General features: G+C 37.1%; 2 protein-coding genes across 6 annotated transcripts in view; one reads left to right on the forward strand and one right to left on the reverse strand.

Annotated features, from left to right (window-relative positions):
• Nucleotides 1-14,222, reverse strand: part of LOC106874665 (uncharacterized) — a 65,944-nt gene extending 51,722 nt beyond the window's left edge. The window contains exon 1 of one of the 2 annotated variants that reach the window (XM_089342399.1): nt 13,491-14,222. The gene's annotated coding sequence lies outside the window, so the exon portion shown is untranslated. The remainder of the gene's footprint in view (nt 1-13,490) is intronic. The other variant, XM_089342400.1, reaches the window with a different exon arrangement.
• Nucleotides 1-19,530, forward strand: part of LOC106878198 (uncharacterized) — a 110,303-nt gene that overhangs the window by 54,915 nt on the left and 35,858 nt on the right. For 2 of the 4 annotated variants that reach the window (XM_089342402.1, XM_089342401.1), the window contains exons 3-5: nt 3,140-3,353; nt 4,393-4,586; nt 17,357-17,447. In XM_089342402.1, the coding sequence (XP_089198528.1) occupies nt 3,299-3,353; nt 4,393-4,586; nt 17,357-17,447 (340 nt within the window). In that variant the 5' untranslated portion in view covers nt 3,140-3,298. The remainder of the gene's footprint in view (nt 1-3,139; nt 3,354-4,392; nt 4,587-17,356; nt 17,448-19,530) is intronic. The other 2 variants (XM_089342403.1, XM_089342404.1) reach the window with 2 other exon arrangements.

The raw sequence follows: 19,530 nt of genomic DNA on the forward strand, positions 1-19,530 counted from the left end.
TTTTACACTGAGATGAAAAAGTCTAAAAGACAGAAACCAGTACTAAAACTAAAATGTATTTCATGATAAAGTTATTTTAGCATTTTCTACCTTGTCTTATTTTCCTTATCATCATCATCATCATCATCGTTTAACGTCTGCTTTCCATGCTAGCATGGGTTGGACGATTTGACTGAGGACTGGTGAACCAGATGGCTACACCAGGCTCCAATCTGATTTGGCAGAATTTCTACAGCTGGATGCCCTTCCTAATGCCAACCACTCCGAGAGTGTAGTGGGTGCTATTACGTGCCACCTGCACAGGAGCCAGTCCAGCGGTACTTGCAACGATCTCACTCAAATGACTTTTCACGTGCCACCGGCACAAATACCAGGAACGCCACGCTAGTAACGATCACGCTCGAACGGTGGTGCCATCATGATTTTGCTTTCGCTTGTCCCAACAGGTCTTCACAAGCAGAGTTTAGTGTCCAATGGAGGAGATGTTGGCATGGGGGCCAGTCGTCGAATTTCGATTTCGATTTCACTTGTCTCAACAGGTCTTCGCAAGCGGAGTTTAGTGTCCAATGGAGAAAAGGTATGCATAAGTGGGCTGGCTACATCCTTGGCAGAGGCCTTGGATTTTGGTCTCCCTTGGCTTGCCGGGTCTTCTCCCGCACAGCATATTTCCAAAGGTCTCGGTTAATGAAATTTTAAAAAAATTTTATCAGTGGCCAGCATATTAAAAAATACCTTTTAAGGTGAAAATTATAAACAACTTATAAATAATGGCAAAAGAAAAAATTCTTATGCCAATATGCCGAGAAATAGACTTTAAATCATCAATAACCACACAAGCATTATATAATTTTTCTTCACTTGTTTATTACTGTTTTTATGTTATCATTTTAACTCCTGTCCATCGTCCTGAAAATTTTGTCACACTTCTTCAGTGAATCTTTTCATTTCGGTATGTGTTCTTGCTTTTAGTAATGAATTATATGTGGTTATTGACGGTTAAAAGTCTATTTCTTGGCACGTTTGGCAGAGGTTATTTTTCTTTTGCCCTTATTTATACATTATATATATCATCATCATCATCGTTTAACATCCGCCTTCCATGCTAGCATGGATTGGACGATTTGACTGAGGACTGGTGAAACCGGATGGCAACACCAGGCTCCAATCTAATTTGGCAGAGTTTCTACAGCTGGATGCCCTTCCTAACGCCAACCACTCAGAGAGTGTAGTGGGTGCTTTTACGTGTCACCCGCACGAAAACGGCCACACACACACACATACACACACACACACACACACACACACACACACACACACACACATATATATATATATATATATCATCATCATCATCATTTAACGTTCGTTTTCCATGCTGGCATGGGTGGGATAGTTCGACTGGGGTTTGGGAAGCCAGGAGGCTGCATCAGGCCCCAATCTGATCTGTTAGATGTTTTTGTTGAATGTTGTTATTGTTTTTGTTGAATAAAATTCATTGAAAAAAAAGCCGCAATAATTATGCACCAACCTAATAATTATATACATAAAATTATAAATTGGGGGAATTAAAAACAGCAGCCACATGCCACAGATAAATGTCAAATGATTCTAAAATGACATCATTTCGTATTCCATAAGCAAGGGTTCAAAATGAAGAAGTGAATAAAAAAGATTTAGCAACATTTTTTGAGAGGTTAATTCTAGATCAAATGATTTCTGGTTGGGTAACATAAAAATGACTTTACCTTCATCAGTAGAATATCCCAAAAAGTACACAAATGCAAATATATATACATACATTTATATGTAAATATCTATATACATAAATACATTTATATGTAAAATATCAAACGGCAAGAATGAGTGCGCAACACTGCATTGGTGGATGAAGATTGTTTATTTGCATGTTAAGGCTACCATTGGTTTCATGTTAATACCTCATTAGCCTATCATATCAAATCATGAGTCTTCCCCTCCAATCTGGATTAAAACATGAAAAGTGCTTTAATCCAAAACGAATACAAACAACAAAGTCTTTAGTGATAGGCTTTATAATTGTTGAGATATTCCTTAACATGAAACTAATGGTAGACTTAATACACAAATAAAAGATATACATTTATATATATATATATATTTGTGTGTGTGTGTGTGTGTGTGTGTGTGTGTGTGTCTTTGTGTGTGTGTGTCTAAGGGCCTCTCCCTCAAAGTGAAAGACTGGTATACAAACAGGTATGTTACATGGCAGTGAAATAGGGGCTTTGACTGCAGGAGACTTAGGGATATTTGAAAGAAATGAACCTAGCATGCTCTACTGGATGGAGGCTGTCGGTGTGCATGCACTAGAGATTGTACAGGATTTAAGGGAAAGACTGCGTATGAGAGGCATCAGATGTTGCATGCAAGAGAGAAGACTGTGCCAGTTTGGTCATGTGATGTGTAGGGATGAGGGCAGCTGCCTAAAGAAGTGCAGAGCTCTAATCATGGAGGGTATCTGTGGAAGGGGTAGAGCCAAGAAGATGTGGAACAAAGTGGTGAGAAAGAATCTTTGGATGTTAAGCCTCACTGAGGAAACAACAAGGGACCGGGAGATGTGGTCACTTGCTGAGTAAAATTGCCGTCTTCCACACATGCAGCCTTGTCCTTTCAGGTGCCAGTGCCACTTCAAAGCACCCATTCCGGTGCTGCACAGACGCACTGTGCCAGTGGCACATTGAAGAGCACCCAGCACATTTTTTAGGCGATCGACGTCAGGATTAAAACCATGCCACAACAGACATTTGGAATCTGGGATGCTCCCTGCTAGCCAAATCCATATCAAGCCGTCCAACCCAAACCAGCATGGAAAGCTGATGTTAAATGATGATGATCATGATGATGATGGTATGAATTCTTCAGGTCTCAAGAATTCTGTACAAGAATCCAGTTAATATATTGGAAGTTCTTGTTCAAACATTACAAAGAATAAAAGCATTAAATATTTTCCTAAACTTTTAATTTCGTCATCTCCACATCCCAATAATTGCAAGAATTTGAAATAGCAAGAATTATGAAAGCCAAAGTATTCATTGGTTGAAAATATAAAGCGGCAAGAGACAATATCCTGTTTATGTTTCCTTTATATTTTGTTTCTTTCCAGTGTATAAAACAGTTGAAGAGAAGAACGCAGTGAAATTAAACGAAATTCGTCTCTCAGAACATTTGATACAGAATTTTTATTTGCCTTGCAAAATATTTGAAGAAAAGAAAAAGGAAAAAATCACCATTTCTGAAGACTAACCAGTTCCTTCCATCTACCATGTTGCTTCTTCCATATTGGAGTATTTTAGTCATAATATTCCCTCAGTTAATAAGTAAGTTCTCTTTATTATTTATTTGAGCAATCATTGTAGTTGGGTGTGGATGATTAAGAACTATCTTTCCCTCACCTGTGTTTTCCATTCAGTTTCAACTGTATTAGTATCTTGAACAATAACCTCAACCCAACTACATTTTAACATTTTACCATTTAAACTAGCCAACCAGTTCAAATATTCCTTAAGCAAGGTGCTTCATTTCATGTCACTCCGGTCTACTTGGCTGAAAACAAGTACCAACCTAATGCTAAGACTTTTATCAGCTGAGTACACTGGGGTTTAGTGTTGGTACAGCCCTTTTTCCTTCTAGCTGTCACATCCTGGATGTTACACAGTATTAAAGGCAGGAGGTCTCAGAGGGTGCCCATGTCTGCTCTGGATTAAACAGGCAGCTGAAACAATTAGAAAAAGCATGGTACATGCTGTTACTCAGGTCATGGATCTCACCACAGTCTGATGAGAGCTGGTACTGGTACCATGTAGACAAGTACCACTTGTTCCATGGTTGGGTGGTCAGCAACTAAACTGGCTCCCCTACTTGAATAGCTCACTACTCTTGTGAGGTGGGCATCTGGAGAGCCAGTGGGACTGAAATCAAGACCTGTCAAAGGATGGGTGAGTTTCCTGTGGGCCAATGACCATCCAGTAGGGGAAGGGCAATGCCAAGAAAACACTATGAGAAAGTTAGGATGAAGTAATGTTGTGGCTTCATCCGATGGGAGGACTCGTACTTAATTGGGAAGACTTTCGTTCTAGTCTCATCAATATACGGCAAAAATGTATGATATATGATGATGACAATGATGACGACGACGACGATTATGATGATGCTACCTGGTCATTTTTATTGGCCAATGGCAACTTAGGTTTATTTCTACCTGATAACGAAATACTGTTATCTAATTATAATCTGTGATAATCAAGGGAGAACTTAATTACAATACTAGTATAACTATTCACATCATAAGAGTTTTTTGATGCTTACCAAACATTTTATAAATCTTTGTTTTTTTAACTTTTTAAAACCATTTTCTAGTTACTGAGGCCACAATATGGAATGTAACACTTTGCTTTCATGAGAAATACAATTCTGTTCGCATTTCTTTGGACAAGGTTAAATATGTAAATATAACAAGTGAGAAGGAACAAAAGTGTTTCAAGACTGAATTTGAATTAGACAATGCAACAAAGCCAAGTTTTGTAGAATTTGATGAGGATAAAGTCAATAAGGTAAGTAAACAGTACATACGCACAGGCACACACACACACACACACACACACACATCATTTATGACGAACTAAATTTTAAGAGCTGCAAATCATTTCAAACCATAGAAATACAATGTTTTGGAAGATTATTATAACATGGCATACATCTCCATGCAATTCTTTAAGCATGTTATATAAATCTGCCAAATTATTGAATCTCTACAGCATAAAAATATCAGGAACACTTTTTCAAATTTCGTGTATATTAAATGACATTTATTTCTGACTGTAGTGAGTGCTTCTTTGTTGATCCTACATATAACTGAAGAGAAAACTATATCTATCTATCTTTCTGTCTGTCTGTCTATCTATCTATCTATCTATCTATCTATCTATCTATCTTTCTATCTATCTATCTATCTATCTATCTATCTTCTATCTATCTATCTATTTATCTACCTATATTTGTATATATATATGTGTGTGTGTGTGTGTGTGTATACATATATATATATATATATATATATTTATATATATATAAACACACATACACACACACACAGCCTGGTTCTGCTAATCTGCTAACAGCTAATTAGCAAAGCTAAATTTCCATTCAGCGGATTAGCATTGTCGCTAACTTTGGAAACTGTTAGTGGACCAATTAGCTTCCACTAAATGTAGTTATAGGGGAGGCATATGGCCTAGTGGCTAGAGCAGAGGTCTCGTGGTTGAGGGATTGCGGGTTCAAATCTCAGACTGGGTGATGTGTGTGTTTATGAGCAAAACACCTAAGCTCCATGCAGCTCCAGCAGAAGGTAATAGCGAACTACTGCTGACTCTTTCTCTCACTCTTTCCTCCTGCATCTTGCAGGTGGGGAACCTATACACCAAGGAAACTGGGAAACCAATCCTATGAGCCAGGTGTGGCTTGATAAGGAACAAACTAATTGTAGTTATCCTAACTTTAGGGCAAAATTCATACCTTTGTTCCTATCTGTTGTGGGCATGTCTCAAAGAGTCTGTTAGGCACGCTATTGGCTGACTACCTTTACTTGGGAGAAGATGTGATTGGTCAACACAGTAGCAGCAAGTTGACCAGCATTGTGTAATTCTGCAGTTTTGAGTTTTGTTCACTTATGATTTTGTAACATTACAGACAGCCTTACATTGTTAGTTGCAGCAGTGTACATTATCCTTATGGAAGGTGAAGACGTTTTTGTTTGACCTGAGGATGAAGGGCCTGTTGAAGAGTCTACAACAGTTGTGGGAGAGGCAGAGGTCACTGAGATTGAGAGCCAGGAGTCTCAGAACCCATGGCCCCACATGGTAGACTACTTTGTCCTTATGTCAAGGAATAATAGGAACATCAAAATCCTTTAATTCCGGTGCATCATGTGCCAGCCCAAGGAGGCCACCATCAGGGAACAAGTGGTGAGCCTCTACTATTTGAAATTGTATGTCAAGAGGAAATACCCAGGGCATGCCATCCAATTTGAGGAGAGGATCAAGGCCAGAACTTCCTGCGGGAAACACAGACAATCTTCTGGCAGCAGTGCCAGGAGCCAGTCATCACAGCCATGTGCAAAGAAAGCGTGCTGGCACTGGTGTCTGTCAGTCTATGGGGGACAGAAGGATTGTAGACCTGTTTGTCGACAACATGCTACTGCTGCATGTAGTGTAGTCCTCCACCTTGGTCAGCTTCATCAAGATGCTGAACCCCAGCAAGATGTCAATACCCCACCGCACTCTGGACAGGATTATCTTGGCCAGCTATAAATAGTCTAGAGGAGTATCTTACAAGGTGTTTATTAATTAAAGTTATACTAGATTATTTAATTATTATTATGGCATACTTCATATTTTCTTAATTTATGCAATGAAATGTATAATAGCTAATTGAAATAAACATTATAATATATAATATATGGTATATATATATATATATATATAAGAATTTAAGGAGTGGAGAAAACGCATGTTATAATTGCATACTTTATTCCTACATATGTTTCAAAGGATTACAACCTGTGTGATCCATTGGGATCTTTGATATTAAAATTGTAACCTTCTCATCAGGGAAAGCATGGGAATCATCTTAAACGTAAGACATTATGACCGATTATGAAAACAAGAGATGGATAAGGTTATGACTTGATTCATTTGAAAAAAACCGTTAGAGAATTGGACGCTGCCGGATAGTGGGTTGGACAACACATACCAATCAATGTGTAAGAGCGTACATGCATACATACATACACAGACACACACATATACATGCATACTGATACACACACACACACACACACACATATACATGCATATATGTGCATATACACATACATACACATGTGCACCCATATATACATATGTATACATATATATACACATATATATACACACACACACACATATATACATATACATACACACTTGTGTATATACACACACTCATACGTCCACATTTATACATATGCGCATATGTACCTACGCATATACAAATATACACATGTGTGCGTGTCCCCATATACACACATGTATCCATCTACATATACACACATGTATAAATAGAAATATATTTATGCACATACACATAGCTATACATCTACGCCTATTACCTAATCAAATAAACAGATTCGTATATACATATACATACATGAATACATACGCAAACACACGTATGCACATACATAAATACATACAAATACATATACATATATACATATATATATACACATATATATATATGTGTACATATAAAAGAAAAGTAACTCAAGTGTTTTATATATACATACATACACACACCCACATACATACATCCACATATCCATATATGTGTGTGTGTGCATGCATACATATACATATACACACACATACATGTACATACATATATATTTTTTTGTGCACACACACACACATACACATATATACACATACACACATGTGCACATACATATACATACATAAACACACATACACGCATACATACATAAATACATACACACACATATACATATAGAAATATGCACTTACATACAGAACTTAATAACGTATATATATATATATGGTTTTATACAAATACATACACAATTATACATGCTTACATATACGTAGATTTGTACACATATACACACACATATATATATATATATATATATATATATATATATATATATATATATATATATATATATATAAATATATGTATATATATATATATATATATATATATATATATATATATACTTACAAACATACATGCACCCCCCCCTCACACATACATACACATGCACACAGGTTGTAATCCTTTGAAACATATGTAGGAATAAAGTATGCAATTATAACATGCGTTTTCTCCAATCCTTAAATTCTTAAATATACTCAAATACCCAAAATTTCAAGGAGTTCCTGCCTTAAAAACAGGAGCTAACCACAGTTATTTTGTGTTCTTTGCTACATTGGTTTCTATTAACCCATTTATTCTATCAGAAGAATTTTTATTCATTAAGATAGAAGAAATACACATAAATATATATATATATATATATATATATATATATATATATCCGCCTAGGAAAGTTTTGTGGTTCAACTCAGCTTTCAATATGGCCGTAAGAACTAATATAGGTAATGAATTTTTAAAATTAGTCTCTAGACACTTTCAACCTGACCATAAGTTGTATAGAATATTCAATAGAAGAACGCTTAAGATCAGCTATTCTTGCTGCAAAAACTCCGCCTCTTTGATTAGCCAGCACAACAAGATAATTGCTACAACCCATAATGACGATTCTTTTCCAAAAAGCTGCAATTGCAAAGATGGAACCTCCTGTCCATTGGAAGAGAGACGTCTGGATAAAGGTATCGTGTATAGAGCCAAAGTCCAGATAGAAGGCTCACACGAATATAGAACTTATACAGGGGCTTCTGAAAATTCATTCAGATACCCCGAAAATAGGACAAAGACTAGCCTGGCTAAATACGCCTGGCAATTAAAAGAAAGCAAAACCCGACCTTTCAACGTGACATGGAGGATTTTAGGTAGAGCATCGCCTTACAGGCACGGTGCCCACAAAAGACCAATTAAATGTGATTTGTGTCTATTAGAGAAATTCCATATTTTATTCCAAGACAAGAAAGCTTTAAACCAAAGACACAAACTTTTAAATTCATGTAGACATGCGTCTAAATTTAAAATGTCAGCTAATAACATACCATATGGGTAGTATATTTTTGATAATTTTTGACTCCTTGAAACCAGTTTGCAATCTCACTATTGGATTTGTATCTCATTATGCATGATTTACTTCGCATTGCAAGAATATTGTATAGATCCCTATATTTTTAAGAATGCTTTCGACTGTTATATGCATAGTTTTATTGTTTTTATTTTTATTTATTTTTAAATATTTTGTAAATGAATTTAACCATTTTTATGGATGGTTCGATATATGGGATTCTATTATGAATGTATTTTCGCTATTATAACTCAGCAATTTCTTTAAAAATATACACGTTAAGACCTAAAAGTTTTTTATGTGGATGTCTGCATTGTAGCTGTGCATATATATTCATCCCTATATATCTGTATACATGATGCTAATATACTGTTACGAACGCCTGCACGCGAAGCACCTCGATGAAGAGAAAACTCGTGCGCGTGCAAACGTCGACGCTCAGTGAGTCGGGATGTTCGCCACGACTAATAAGCCCAGCCAGAGCATGTAACGAAGACAACAGGCAAAAGGAGGAAGAAATAACACGGAGACCATACGTTGGGTAGTGGAACTAACTTGTTTTCTTTTTACATCAAAACAATACATCATCAATACAAAACATTGCGTAACAACAATTCAATAGCATTTAACAAAGGTTTCAGAACATTGCATAATGACAAGTTTACAATCAAGAGTTTGTATATCAAGTAAATTAAAAGTTCTTTCACTTCATTGTTTTTCTTTTCTTTTCCACCAGTTAACATCACACAAAAGTTAACAGTTCTTTTAACATCATGTAACGACAAGTACATTTTTCTTTGAAGAATATTTACACAAACCTTTACCGCAAGAATTTCCTTTCCTTCAAAGCTCCTACTACAATCCACAAGAAGTGACCAACTACAATCTTTTTTTTTTTGCCTGTCACACAGTTTCATGTCTCTGTCCCTCTCTCTCTGAGACTCTATGCATTTCTGCTGACTCGTACCTGCTGACCATAGGCTCTCTCTCTCGGCCTCTCTTTGTCAGACTTATCACTGTTCATCTTCACTGGCTCCACTGGCCTTCACATCAACTGCTGTACATCTTCACTGGCTGACGTTCTTCATCCAACTCCCTGGCCAACTGCTCTGGCCAACCGCCTCGCGCCAACTGCTCGATCCCAAATCTCGCTGTCGTATTTATCACAAATACCGTAGCTCAACAGTGCTACCTTACTCCCTCCAAAGCTGGGTCAGTTTAGTACAATTCCTAACTTGTTTTTCTGAACTTTTGATGACCGGAAAGAGTCATCGATCACACCTACGCTAAAAATAGCTGTGCTTGTTGACAGGACAAAGGAATACCATTGTCCTCAACAACCAGAATACGGTTTCAAACCCAGCTCGGGAGATAGGGATATAACATTAATTTGTTTTTCGGTGGTTGTATCAATACATTTTTGTATACACATATATACATAATCCAATTTTGTGTGCGTTTGTTATATACACTCTACGTCCTTCTTTCTTTCTTTCCTTCTTTCTCTATTTCTTTCTTCCCTTCTTTCTTTCTTTCTTTCCTCACGAAAAACCATGCTATCTCCCTTTCTGCATTAGTAACGTCCTTTATCTATACGTTAGTCTTCTCAACTCTTACTTCGCCCCTCCATAAGTTTAAGATACACTTGTCTCTTCTAATGCTGAATATTTTCGTATGCGAGCATGATTGCGTGCATATATGTATATGTAAACATGTATACACGTGCATGTATTTATGTCTTACAAATATATGCCTCTATACGTATATTGTCTGTACATATGCATCTGTGTATTTTGATGTATATATGTATGTTGTAGATAGTTTTGTATGCGTATATGCTGTTGTAAAATTTTTATTTTTATTTTAATGCAGCGTAAATTTTATTTTAATTTTAATGTGTTAATTGAGCGATAATTCGAATATAATTATTTACAATATGTATTTTGAACCCACTTTCCAATTTAAGGTTTTCTTTGATTTTTTAAAAATAGGATGAATCTATATTGAATTCATTTGTTTTGTTTATTTTGTTCATTGCATACCTTAAGACCGTTATTTGAAACAACCAATGAAACAGATCCATGTTTTTTTAATTTATATTAGTTTTGATTGCATCGTTATTTCTCTCCCATTTCTAACAAAACTGTCCGATGAACGGGAACGTGAAACTCTGAGTAACAGCTTTTTGTTATATTTCTGATGCTTTTAAATAAAGCATATTACTCTACCTCTGGTATTTGAGTACTCTTTTCTCCACCTTGTTGCACATTTATGTGCTTACTCCGGTATATATATATATATAAATAATAATAAAGGAGTTACGACGCAAAAACGTATATATTCAAATGAACATATTTATCTTCTTCAATATTTATTTCAGTATAAAGAATTCATTAAGAGACTTAATAAATCAAAATTTCTTTACACATCATACAGGAATAAATATAACATCAGGAAAAATACATTTGGTTTAAAAACACAAACCGTTCACGGTGAAAAAATTCCACAATTACAAAAACCGAACAAAATTTTTAAAGTTGTAGCAAAAAGAACGCTATTTCTTACATACATATATATATATAACCCATGCTAGCGTGGAAAGCGGACATTAAACGATATATATAAATAATACATTTATATTTATATATGTATATATATATGTACACACACACACATATATATCATCATCATTTACGTCTGCTTTCAATGCTGGCATGGGTTGGACCGTTTGTCTGGGGACTAGTGGGTCAGATGGCTGCACCAGGCCCCAATCTAATCTGGCAGAGTTTCTACAACTGGATGCCCTTCCTAAAGCCAACCACCCCAAGAATGTAGTGGGTGCTTTTACGTGCCACCGACTCGAGGGCCAGTCAGACAGTACTGGAAATGGCCATGCTCAAATGGTGTTTTCAACATACCACTGACACAAGTGCCAGTAAGGTAACATTGGTAACGATCACGCTCAAATGGTGCTTTTTACATGCCACCAGCACAGGGGAGGCCACGATTATGCTCGGATGGTGCTCTTAGCGCTCCACTAGCACGGATGCCAGTCATGCGGTGCTGTCATCAAATTTGATTCCGATTTCACTTGCCCCAACAGGTCTTCACAAGCAGAGTTTAGTGTCCAATGAAAGAAAGGTAATATATATATGTATATATATATGCATATAATCTTCGTGCCTTGATCTGAATGTCCTACAAAAACGTAGAATTTTATTTTCGCAATTATTTATAGGCACCACTTGAAAAAGGATGCAAAAACAGCCGTAAGATTTGTCACATCACCTATTTGTTATGTCATGCTTTGTATATTAAAAAATAAGCTTTAAATGTGGTCCCATTAATGTGTTTGTTAATCTGAGGTTTTCTCCATTTCCTGATTATTTCTCTGTATGTGTGTATGTATGTGTGTGTGTGTGTGTGTGTATCATCATCATCATCGTCATTTAATGTCCACTTTCCATGCTGGCATGGGTTGGACGATTTGACTGGGGACTAGTGAGCCAGATGGCTGCACCAGGCTCCAATTTGATCTGGCAAGGTTTCTATGGCTGGATGCCCTTCCTAAAGCCAACCACTCCAAGAGTGCAGTGGGCGCTTTTACATGCCACCGGCTCGAGGGCCTGTCAGGCAGTACTGGTAATGGCCACGCTCAAATGGTTTTTTTATGTGTCACCTGTGCAGGATCCAATAAGGTGACGCTGGTAGCGATCATGCTTGAATGGTGCTTTTTATGTGCCACTAGTATGGAAGCCCACACAGCAGCCCTGGCCACGATCATGCTCGGATGATGCTCTTAGCGCTCTACTGGCGTGGATGCCAGTCATGCGGTGCTATCATCAAATTTGATTCCGATTTCACTTGCCTCAACAGGTCTTCACAAGCAGAGTTTAGTGTCCATTGAAAGAAAGGTACGAATAAGTGGGCTAGTTATACCACTGGCATACGCCAACAGGTTATGGTCTCACTTGGCTTGCCAGGTCTTCTCACGCACAGCATATTTCCAAAGGTCTCGGTTACTAGTCATTGCCTTGGTGAGGCCTAATGTTCGAAGGTCGTGTTTCACTACCTCATCCCAGGTCTTCCTGGGTCTACCTTTTCCACAATTTCCCTCAACTGCTAGGGTGTGACACTTTTTCACACAGCTATCCTCATCCATTCATATCACATGACCATACCAGCACAGTCGTCTCTCTTGCACACCACAACTGATGCTTCTTATGTTCAGCTTTTCTCTCAAGATACTTACACACTGTCGGATATGCACACTGACATTACACATCCAGTGCAGCATACTGGCTTCATTCCTTGCAAGCTTACGCATATCCTCAGCAGTCACAGCCCATGTTTCACTGCCATGTAGCATGGCTGTTCGTACACATGCGTCATACAGTCTACCTTCCTACCGATTAGGACTTTGGTTTTAGCTGGGTTTACTCTAAGATCCTTTTATACACACACACACACACACACACACACACACACAAATATATATATATATATATATATATATACATATATATATATATATATATATATACATATATATATATATATATATATATATATATATATATATATATATATATATACATATATATCTTCCACTCATCATTAAATCTGGACAGCCAAAACAGCAGTCTTTAAATGGAATAATGAATAAATGAACCTTAAGTTCTGAACTTACCAAATTCTGACCATCTTTCCATCCCTCATCTTGGTTATTCCTCACTCCCAGTGTGTCATCTATCAATGTAGTGTCACTTTTTCCAAGGCTTTAAATTATAAGCAATATTTTCTTGAATTTAGAACAGCCTTGTAACAAATGTTAAACTGCACTCTGTGATTTCTATAAATAAAATATTGTTATAAGATACTGCAATCAAATGTCCTGTCTCCTTCCACCCACAAAAATTGTACAAACTGCTTGCTCGCAAAAACCATTTCAGCTTGCGTGGAAATGTGGACGAGAGTCTAGTGTTTTTTTTCTTTTTTTAGTGGGGTTTGTTCATACTCTGCATTAGTTTATATACAGGGACAGTGAATTATTTCCTCATTGGTTTTAAATTGCTGCTAGACTCCTTGATTATTTTATAATTTTCACCTAGCAATTTTGTGAAATCAGTCACTGATTCCAATGGCATTATCCATAATAATTACAAGGTGAGTTGGCCTCTACCAGCTGTGATGGTGTGAGCATTACTGATTAGTATTAATTTCCTATACGAAATTAGCAAGCTCATCTAATGCATCTTGCTCATAATGAGGAGGGTTTTCTCCCCAGTCAATACAAAGAGACTTTTGTAGCCAAGGAGTCTATGACTCTTATTTCTAGCAATGCTGGTGGTCATTGCACTCTTAGTTTTGGTGAATTATTTTCATGCTAGTTTTAAATTGCTGCTAACCACCTTGATTATATATATATATATATATATATATATATATATGTTAGGGAGGACCGTGCGAACTCATAAAAGGAGATATGGTGACGAATGGAAAAACAGAGGACTCCTTTTATTTAAACGTGTCACACGGTCGAACATACAAAGATATATCAAATAGGATATAGATGATATGTTATGCTACGATAACATATGTGACCAGTAATGAAAGACCACAACCGTATTAGATGAATAACAGATATATTTATTGTAGCGTTAAAGATGTATGTCTGTGTGAGAGTGTGAATGCGACATATAAGAACATAATCAAAGACAGGCCGTCATACAAAGAAAAGTGTGTATGAGAAATATTACAGCAGAGAGAAAGAGAGTCAATAACACGTGGACAATTATACCAGTTCGTTAGTACACTATAGGAAAAGTTCTGTATGTGAAAGTGAGGGAGGCTGAGTTTGGCAGAGCTGATCACTAGTTGTGATGTCGAGGCATCGATGCCTAGCCGTGATTCTTGTTATACAGATGTTCGTCGTTGGCTGTGGTTCTCTTGTCTGTTTGTTTACTGTGGTGAAGCTAAGTCACCTAACAGAATCGAAGAGAGAGATTTGGGCCGCGGAGTTTGGTTTGGTGTACATAGTAAATCGTGTTGACGCTGGTAGCGTAGAGGCTGCTTGGTATTAATCGTGTTGGTCATGATGATGATGTGGGATAATAGTAGTAGACTCTTGTTGCTGATGTGGCGACGGCGGAGGTCATCGTGGCTGGACGAAGCTGCTGAAGTGATCGCTGGAAGTGCTGCTGCTGTCGTGTGGTACACGGAACAGTTCTCAAAGAGAAACTGGACCGAGACGAATTTGGCTGCCGAGTTAAAGCTATTTATAACAAACTATTGGCTCACCAGATGGTAGAAATATTCTCCATCACGTGACCTTACTAGGGGCCGTGATTGGTCAGTTTGCGTTCTGGCGGGAACGGTTCGAAGAAGTTGCCGATTCGAATAATGATCAGTCACGTGATGGACAAGGAATGGGTTCTCTACTACGCTCGCATTTATTTATATTTAAATGAGAAGATTGTATGTAATGGCGATAGTAGTTTGTATCTAATGGCGGTAGGTAGTTTCACTACATATATATATATATATATATATATATATATAATCTAGAGTTTTTAACTTTACAAATTAAGTCTCTTTACAATTTAACATTTTTTTTATTACAGATTGCTCAAGGATGTCCCATGGATGACGACCACCACGGACTGTTGGGTAGACCACAATAGGTTCTACCTGGGGATGACAGCACACTGGCTGAACTCCAAGACCTGCATGAGACAACATGCCATCCTGGCCTTCTCTCAGCTCAGAAGACATCACATCTAGCCATGGTGGACACCCATTACAAGTTGCATCTGCAAGACAAGGTGACCAGGACCACGATGGACGATGGCAAAAACTTTGTTAAGGCATTTATGCAGTTTGGTACAGAAACTGAATCCTTTCCAGACACTCCAGAGGCTACTACCGATCTAGATGAGGAGGGCGTTGAGGACGAGGACCTGGACATGGATCCCAAGGTTGGGCAGACTCACAGCACAGAGGCAGCAGACAGCATTCTGGAGGAAGTCAGTGGTCCTGGAACTCTACCTATGACGCTGTTGCCCTCAAAAACCTGCTGAAGAAGAATAGGGTAACTCTCCACAAGGTGATGACACAGCTGAAGCTGCAGACCTTCACTGATTCTGATGTTGTCTTCCTGACAGAGTATGCCCAGGTAATGTCCAATGTTACCAAGGCCTTGGATAAAATGCAGTGGGAGGACCAGGTTGATCGTGGGAGCCTTCTGCCAACTGTACTGACTACCATCATGAAGTCGAAGGAGGCCAAGTCCAGACATCTCCTGTACTGCATTCCTCTAGTGGACGCAATACAGGCAGGCATCACAAAAAGACTTGCACTCCTCCTAGAAGACTTGGAGAGCCAGCTGGCCATTACCTTCCATCCCAAGTTTTTCTTGTTCTGGCTGGAGCAATATAATAACAGCCAGGTTAGCAGAGTGAGGAATGTGATAGAGAAAGCCACAGAGACAGCCCCAATGGAGACCAATGAGGAAAGCAGCAACAGCAATGAGGACAAGGGAAATGATTCTTTCAGCAACATCACTTTGTTTTCGGGAGAGCAGGAGCCATGGGTCACTGAAATTCAAGTTGCAGAACTTGGTGAAGACCTGGCTGGAGGCCATCTTGAAGGCCTGATTGAAGTGGCCTTTTTGGGTAAGAGGGTCTGGATTGACCTGTTTACCAAGTATAACACCACCATCCCAACCAGTGCTGCAGTTGAGCACTTATTCTTTATAGGCAAAGATATTTTGAGGGCCAAAGGAGCCACTCTGTCAGATGGTAACTTTGAGAGGCTGATGTTTATGAAGGGCAACCAGCATTACACTGAGGTGATGGAGTAAGCCCAGCCAGGGTAGTACACCTTGATCATCATCTGATCTTGGCATGATACCTATGCTATACTATACCTTTTTGAGTCATTCAATACTTTTTGTTCAGCAAATAAAGTATATGTTGATTGAAAAACAAATGTTTAATTTCATTTGTTCATTTAATTATTTGTGTACACCTTGATCATCATCTGATCTTGGCATGCTATGCTTTCTTGGAAAGCCCTATATCGAAGCTACGGCATAAAAATGTCAGCTTTCTTGATCTGTTTTCAGGGGTTTTAGAGCCATTGAACCAAACTGAAAATAAATAATTTATTCATGCATGAAGAACTTTGGAAACAAGCCTGTAGGTGTTTCTCTTTCGTTGGGGAGGCACAAGGTGTGAGAGTTTTCTTGTTGCTTTTGCTATTATTGGATTTAATCCTTTACCTTTGGCAATATAAAGGTCAAAGGTACAAAAATCCAGTATTTAAGCCCTTAATAATTGTGTGTGTGTGTGTGTACTACTCCAAAGTTCTGACTGTACACCATAAATACTTTAGTATCACCATAACCATCATCATCACTGTCATTATCATCATCATTGTCATCATCATCATCGTTGTCATCATGTCATCATCATCATCATCATCATCAACGTCATCATTTTTAACCTATTTTATATATTCTACTCTGGTTAATTTTACTGAATTGTTCTGTTTAAGGCAATCGTTCAAAATCATGGTCTTCGAGAAATGTATTATGGTCTATGCACCTGGAATTACTGTAATGAGACAATTGTCAAATTGATGAAAAGTAAGCTGTTTGCCTTTGGACTATTTTTATGTTTTTCATGTTTTGCTTGTTTTATTTTCCTTTTAAACACATTACGAAAATTCTATTGTTTGGCACACACACACACACACACACACACACACACATGTACACACATGCACACACACATACACACATGCACTCACACACTCACACATACATGAAAGAATAAGGACTAATGAGATTAATGTGCTCAACTATCAAAGATCAATTTCAGGAGTTCAAATCTTATTAATGCCATTCAGTCCCCAGGAAAGACACATTATTCTATGCTTAGAGGTTCAATTCACAGTTGTGTAGTCAGTAATGAGAAAGGCAAACAGGTGCAAAATCAATATCTGTAATCAATCAATAAATCATTATTTGAAAGTTTCAACAACTTTTCCAATTAATGTCAACGTATGAAAGTGGATATAAAAGTAATATTTTCTAAAATGGCTAAAGCAGTAAAGTTTACTCTGAGATTAAGATTTTGCATAAATAATTTAAGGGTTCATTTATGAAAAATACTTATTGGAATTTCATTTTTAGATGAAGAAAGGAAAAATCTAGGGGCAATTCTTTGAGACTCTTAAAGAAAAAAGAGAAGAAATTTTAAGGCAATGGAATTAATTTCTCAAAGTAATTTAAATGATTATCAAGAAGGGAAGTCTGGTCTTTATTTGCAGGTAATGGGGACAACAATGGTTATGCTTCAGTCTGTTAGACCTCATTAGGATAGTTTAGTTATTCCAAGTGACACTGATTTTTACATATAGAAAAACTACAGCAAATAAATTTGAGTCAGTACATTTTGTATAATTAAAATTTTTTTTAATGAACTAAGGGAGATAAGTCAGAGAGAACAATGGCATGAATTTGCATGATATAAATTAAGACGTGATGGACTGAAGGCCACATGTAAACACTTTTAATGCAGTGAAATTTTATCAATTAAAATTTATTCATATCACTTTTTCTCTCCAGTCTTAATGCAGATTTTCTGCATTCACCACATATGTTTCAATAGCATGAAGTAATGCTTTGCAAAACTGGGGCTTTGGAAAACTTACAAAGGGATCAAAGGGGGCAGTAGGAGGGAGCAATAGATGCATGTTTTCAGTGTTCTTAGTTTTTGTCTCATATTTAGATTGTAATCTTTTGAATACTTTTCAATGGGAAATTATCAGAAACTGTTTGTTATCGAAAGTTATAATGCTGACAATAACAACAACAACAGAAATAAACTTTGAAATGGAAATAAGTAAACAAACAAAACCAAATGCAGACTAACCTATGGCATGTAAATTACAAACCATAAACTTGAGTTCAATTGAAAACACATTGATAACGTTTCTAAAAGTATTTCCATACATGCAATAAAGACAGCTTCTGCACCTGCAGTGTTAGGTAATGTCCTGACTTTTAACATAAAAGAAATAATAATGTACTGTGTTCAACTGTTTCTTAACCACAATCATCACAACAATAGCAGTAGCAACAAAAACAACAACACAATAACAAAAATAATGGACATTGAAATATGAATCTTTTGGTCTCTTTTGCCAAGGTGTCAAGTGGTGGGGACACAGCAATGTTGGTTGTCAAGCAGTAGATTGGGAAATGCGTACAGATATACATACACATATACGTATATATATACATACATATATATAGAAATATATATATATATATATCAATATATATATATATATATACATTTTGCACAAGTTGCAGCTTTAAGCATTTTTCACTCTTGTTTCTTGCTACACAGGTACTTCGGCAACCTCAGTTACAATCAGTTACAATAAAAGTTTTCCTTTATGCTGCTTATATTAATTTGTAATATAGGCATTAGCATTTAGCTAAATCAGCCATAAATTCCAATGGTGAAAACATATGTACTGACAGCAAGATTAAGCATTTGAGTGGTCAATAATGATGAGACTATGATTGATAGGTGAAACTGGTCTAGTCTAGTGGTCCTTGAAACATTCACTAGGTTGTTATCTCCCATGTCAGTTTATATAAAAATTGCACAGTTTTTCTCTGTAAAAGGTGCACGGGTGCAATAAACACCACAGAT

The sequence above is a fragment of the Octopus bimaculoides genome, chromosome 26 (assembly GCF_046866305.1).
Source record: "Octopus bimaculoides isolate indiv1 chromosome 26, ASM4686630v1, whole genome shotgun sequence".
Classification (NCBI taxonomy): Eukaryota; Metazoa; Mollusca; class Cephalopoda; order Octopoda; family Octopodidae; genus Octopus; species Octopus bimaculoides.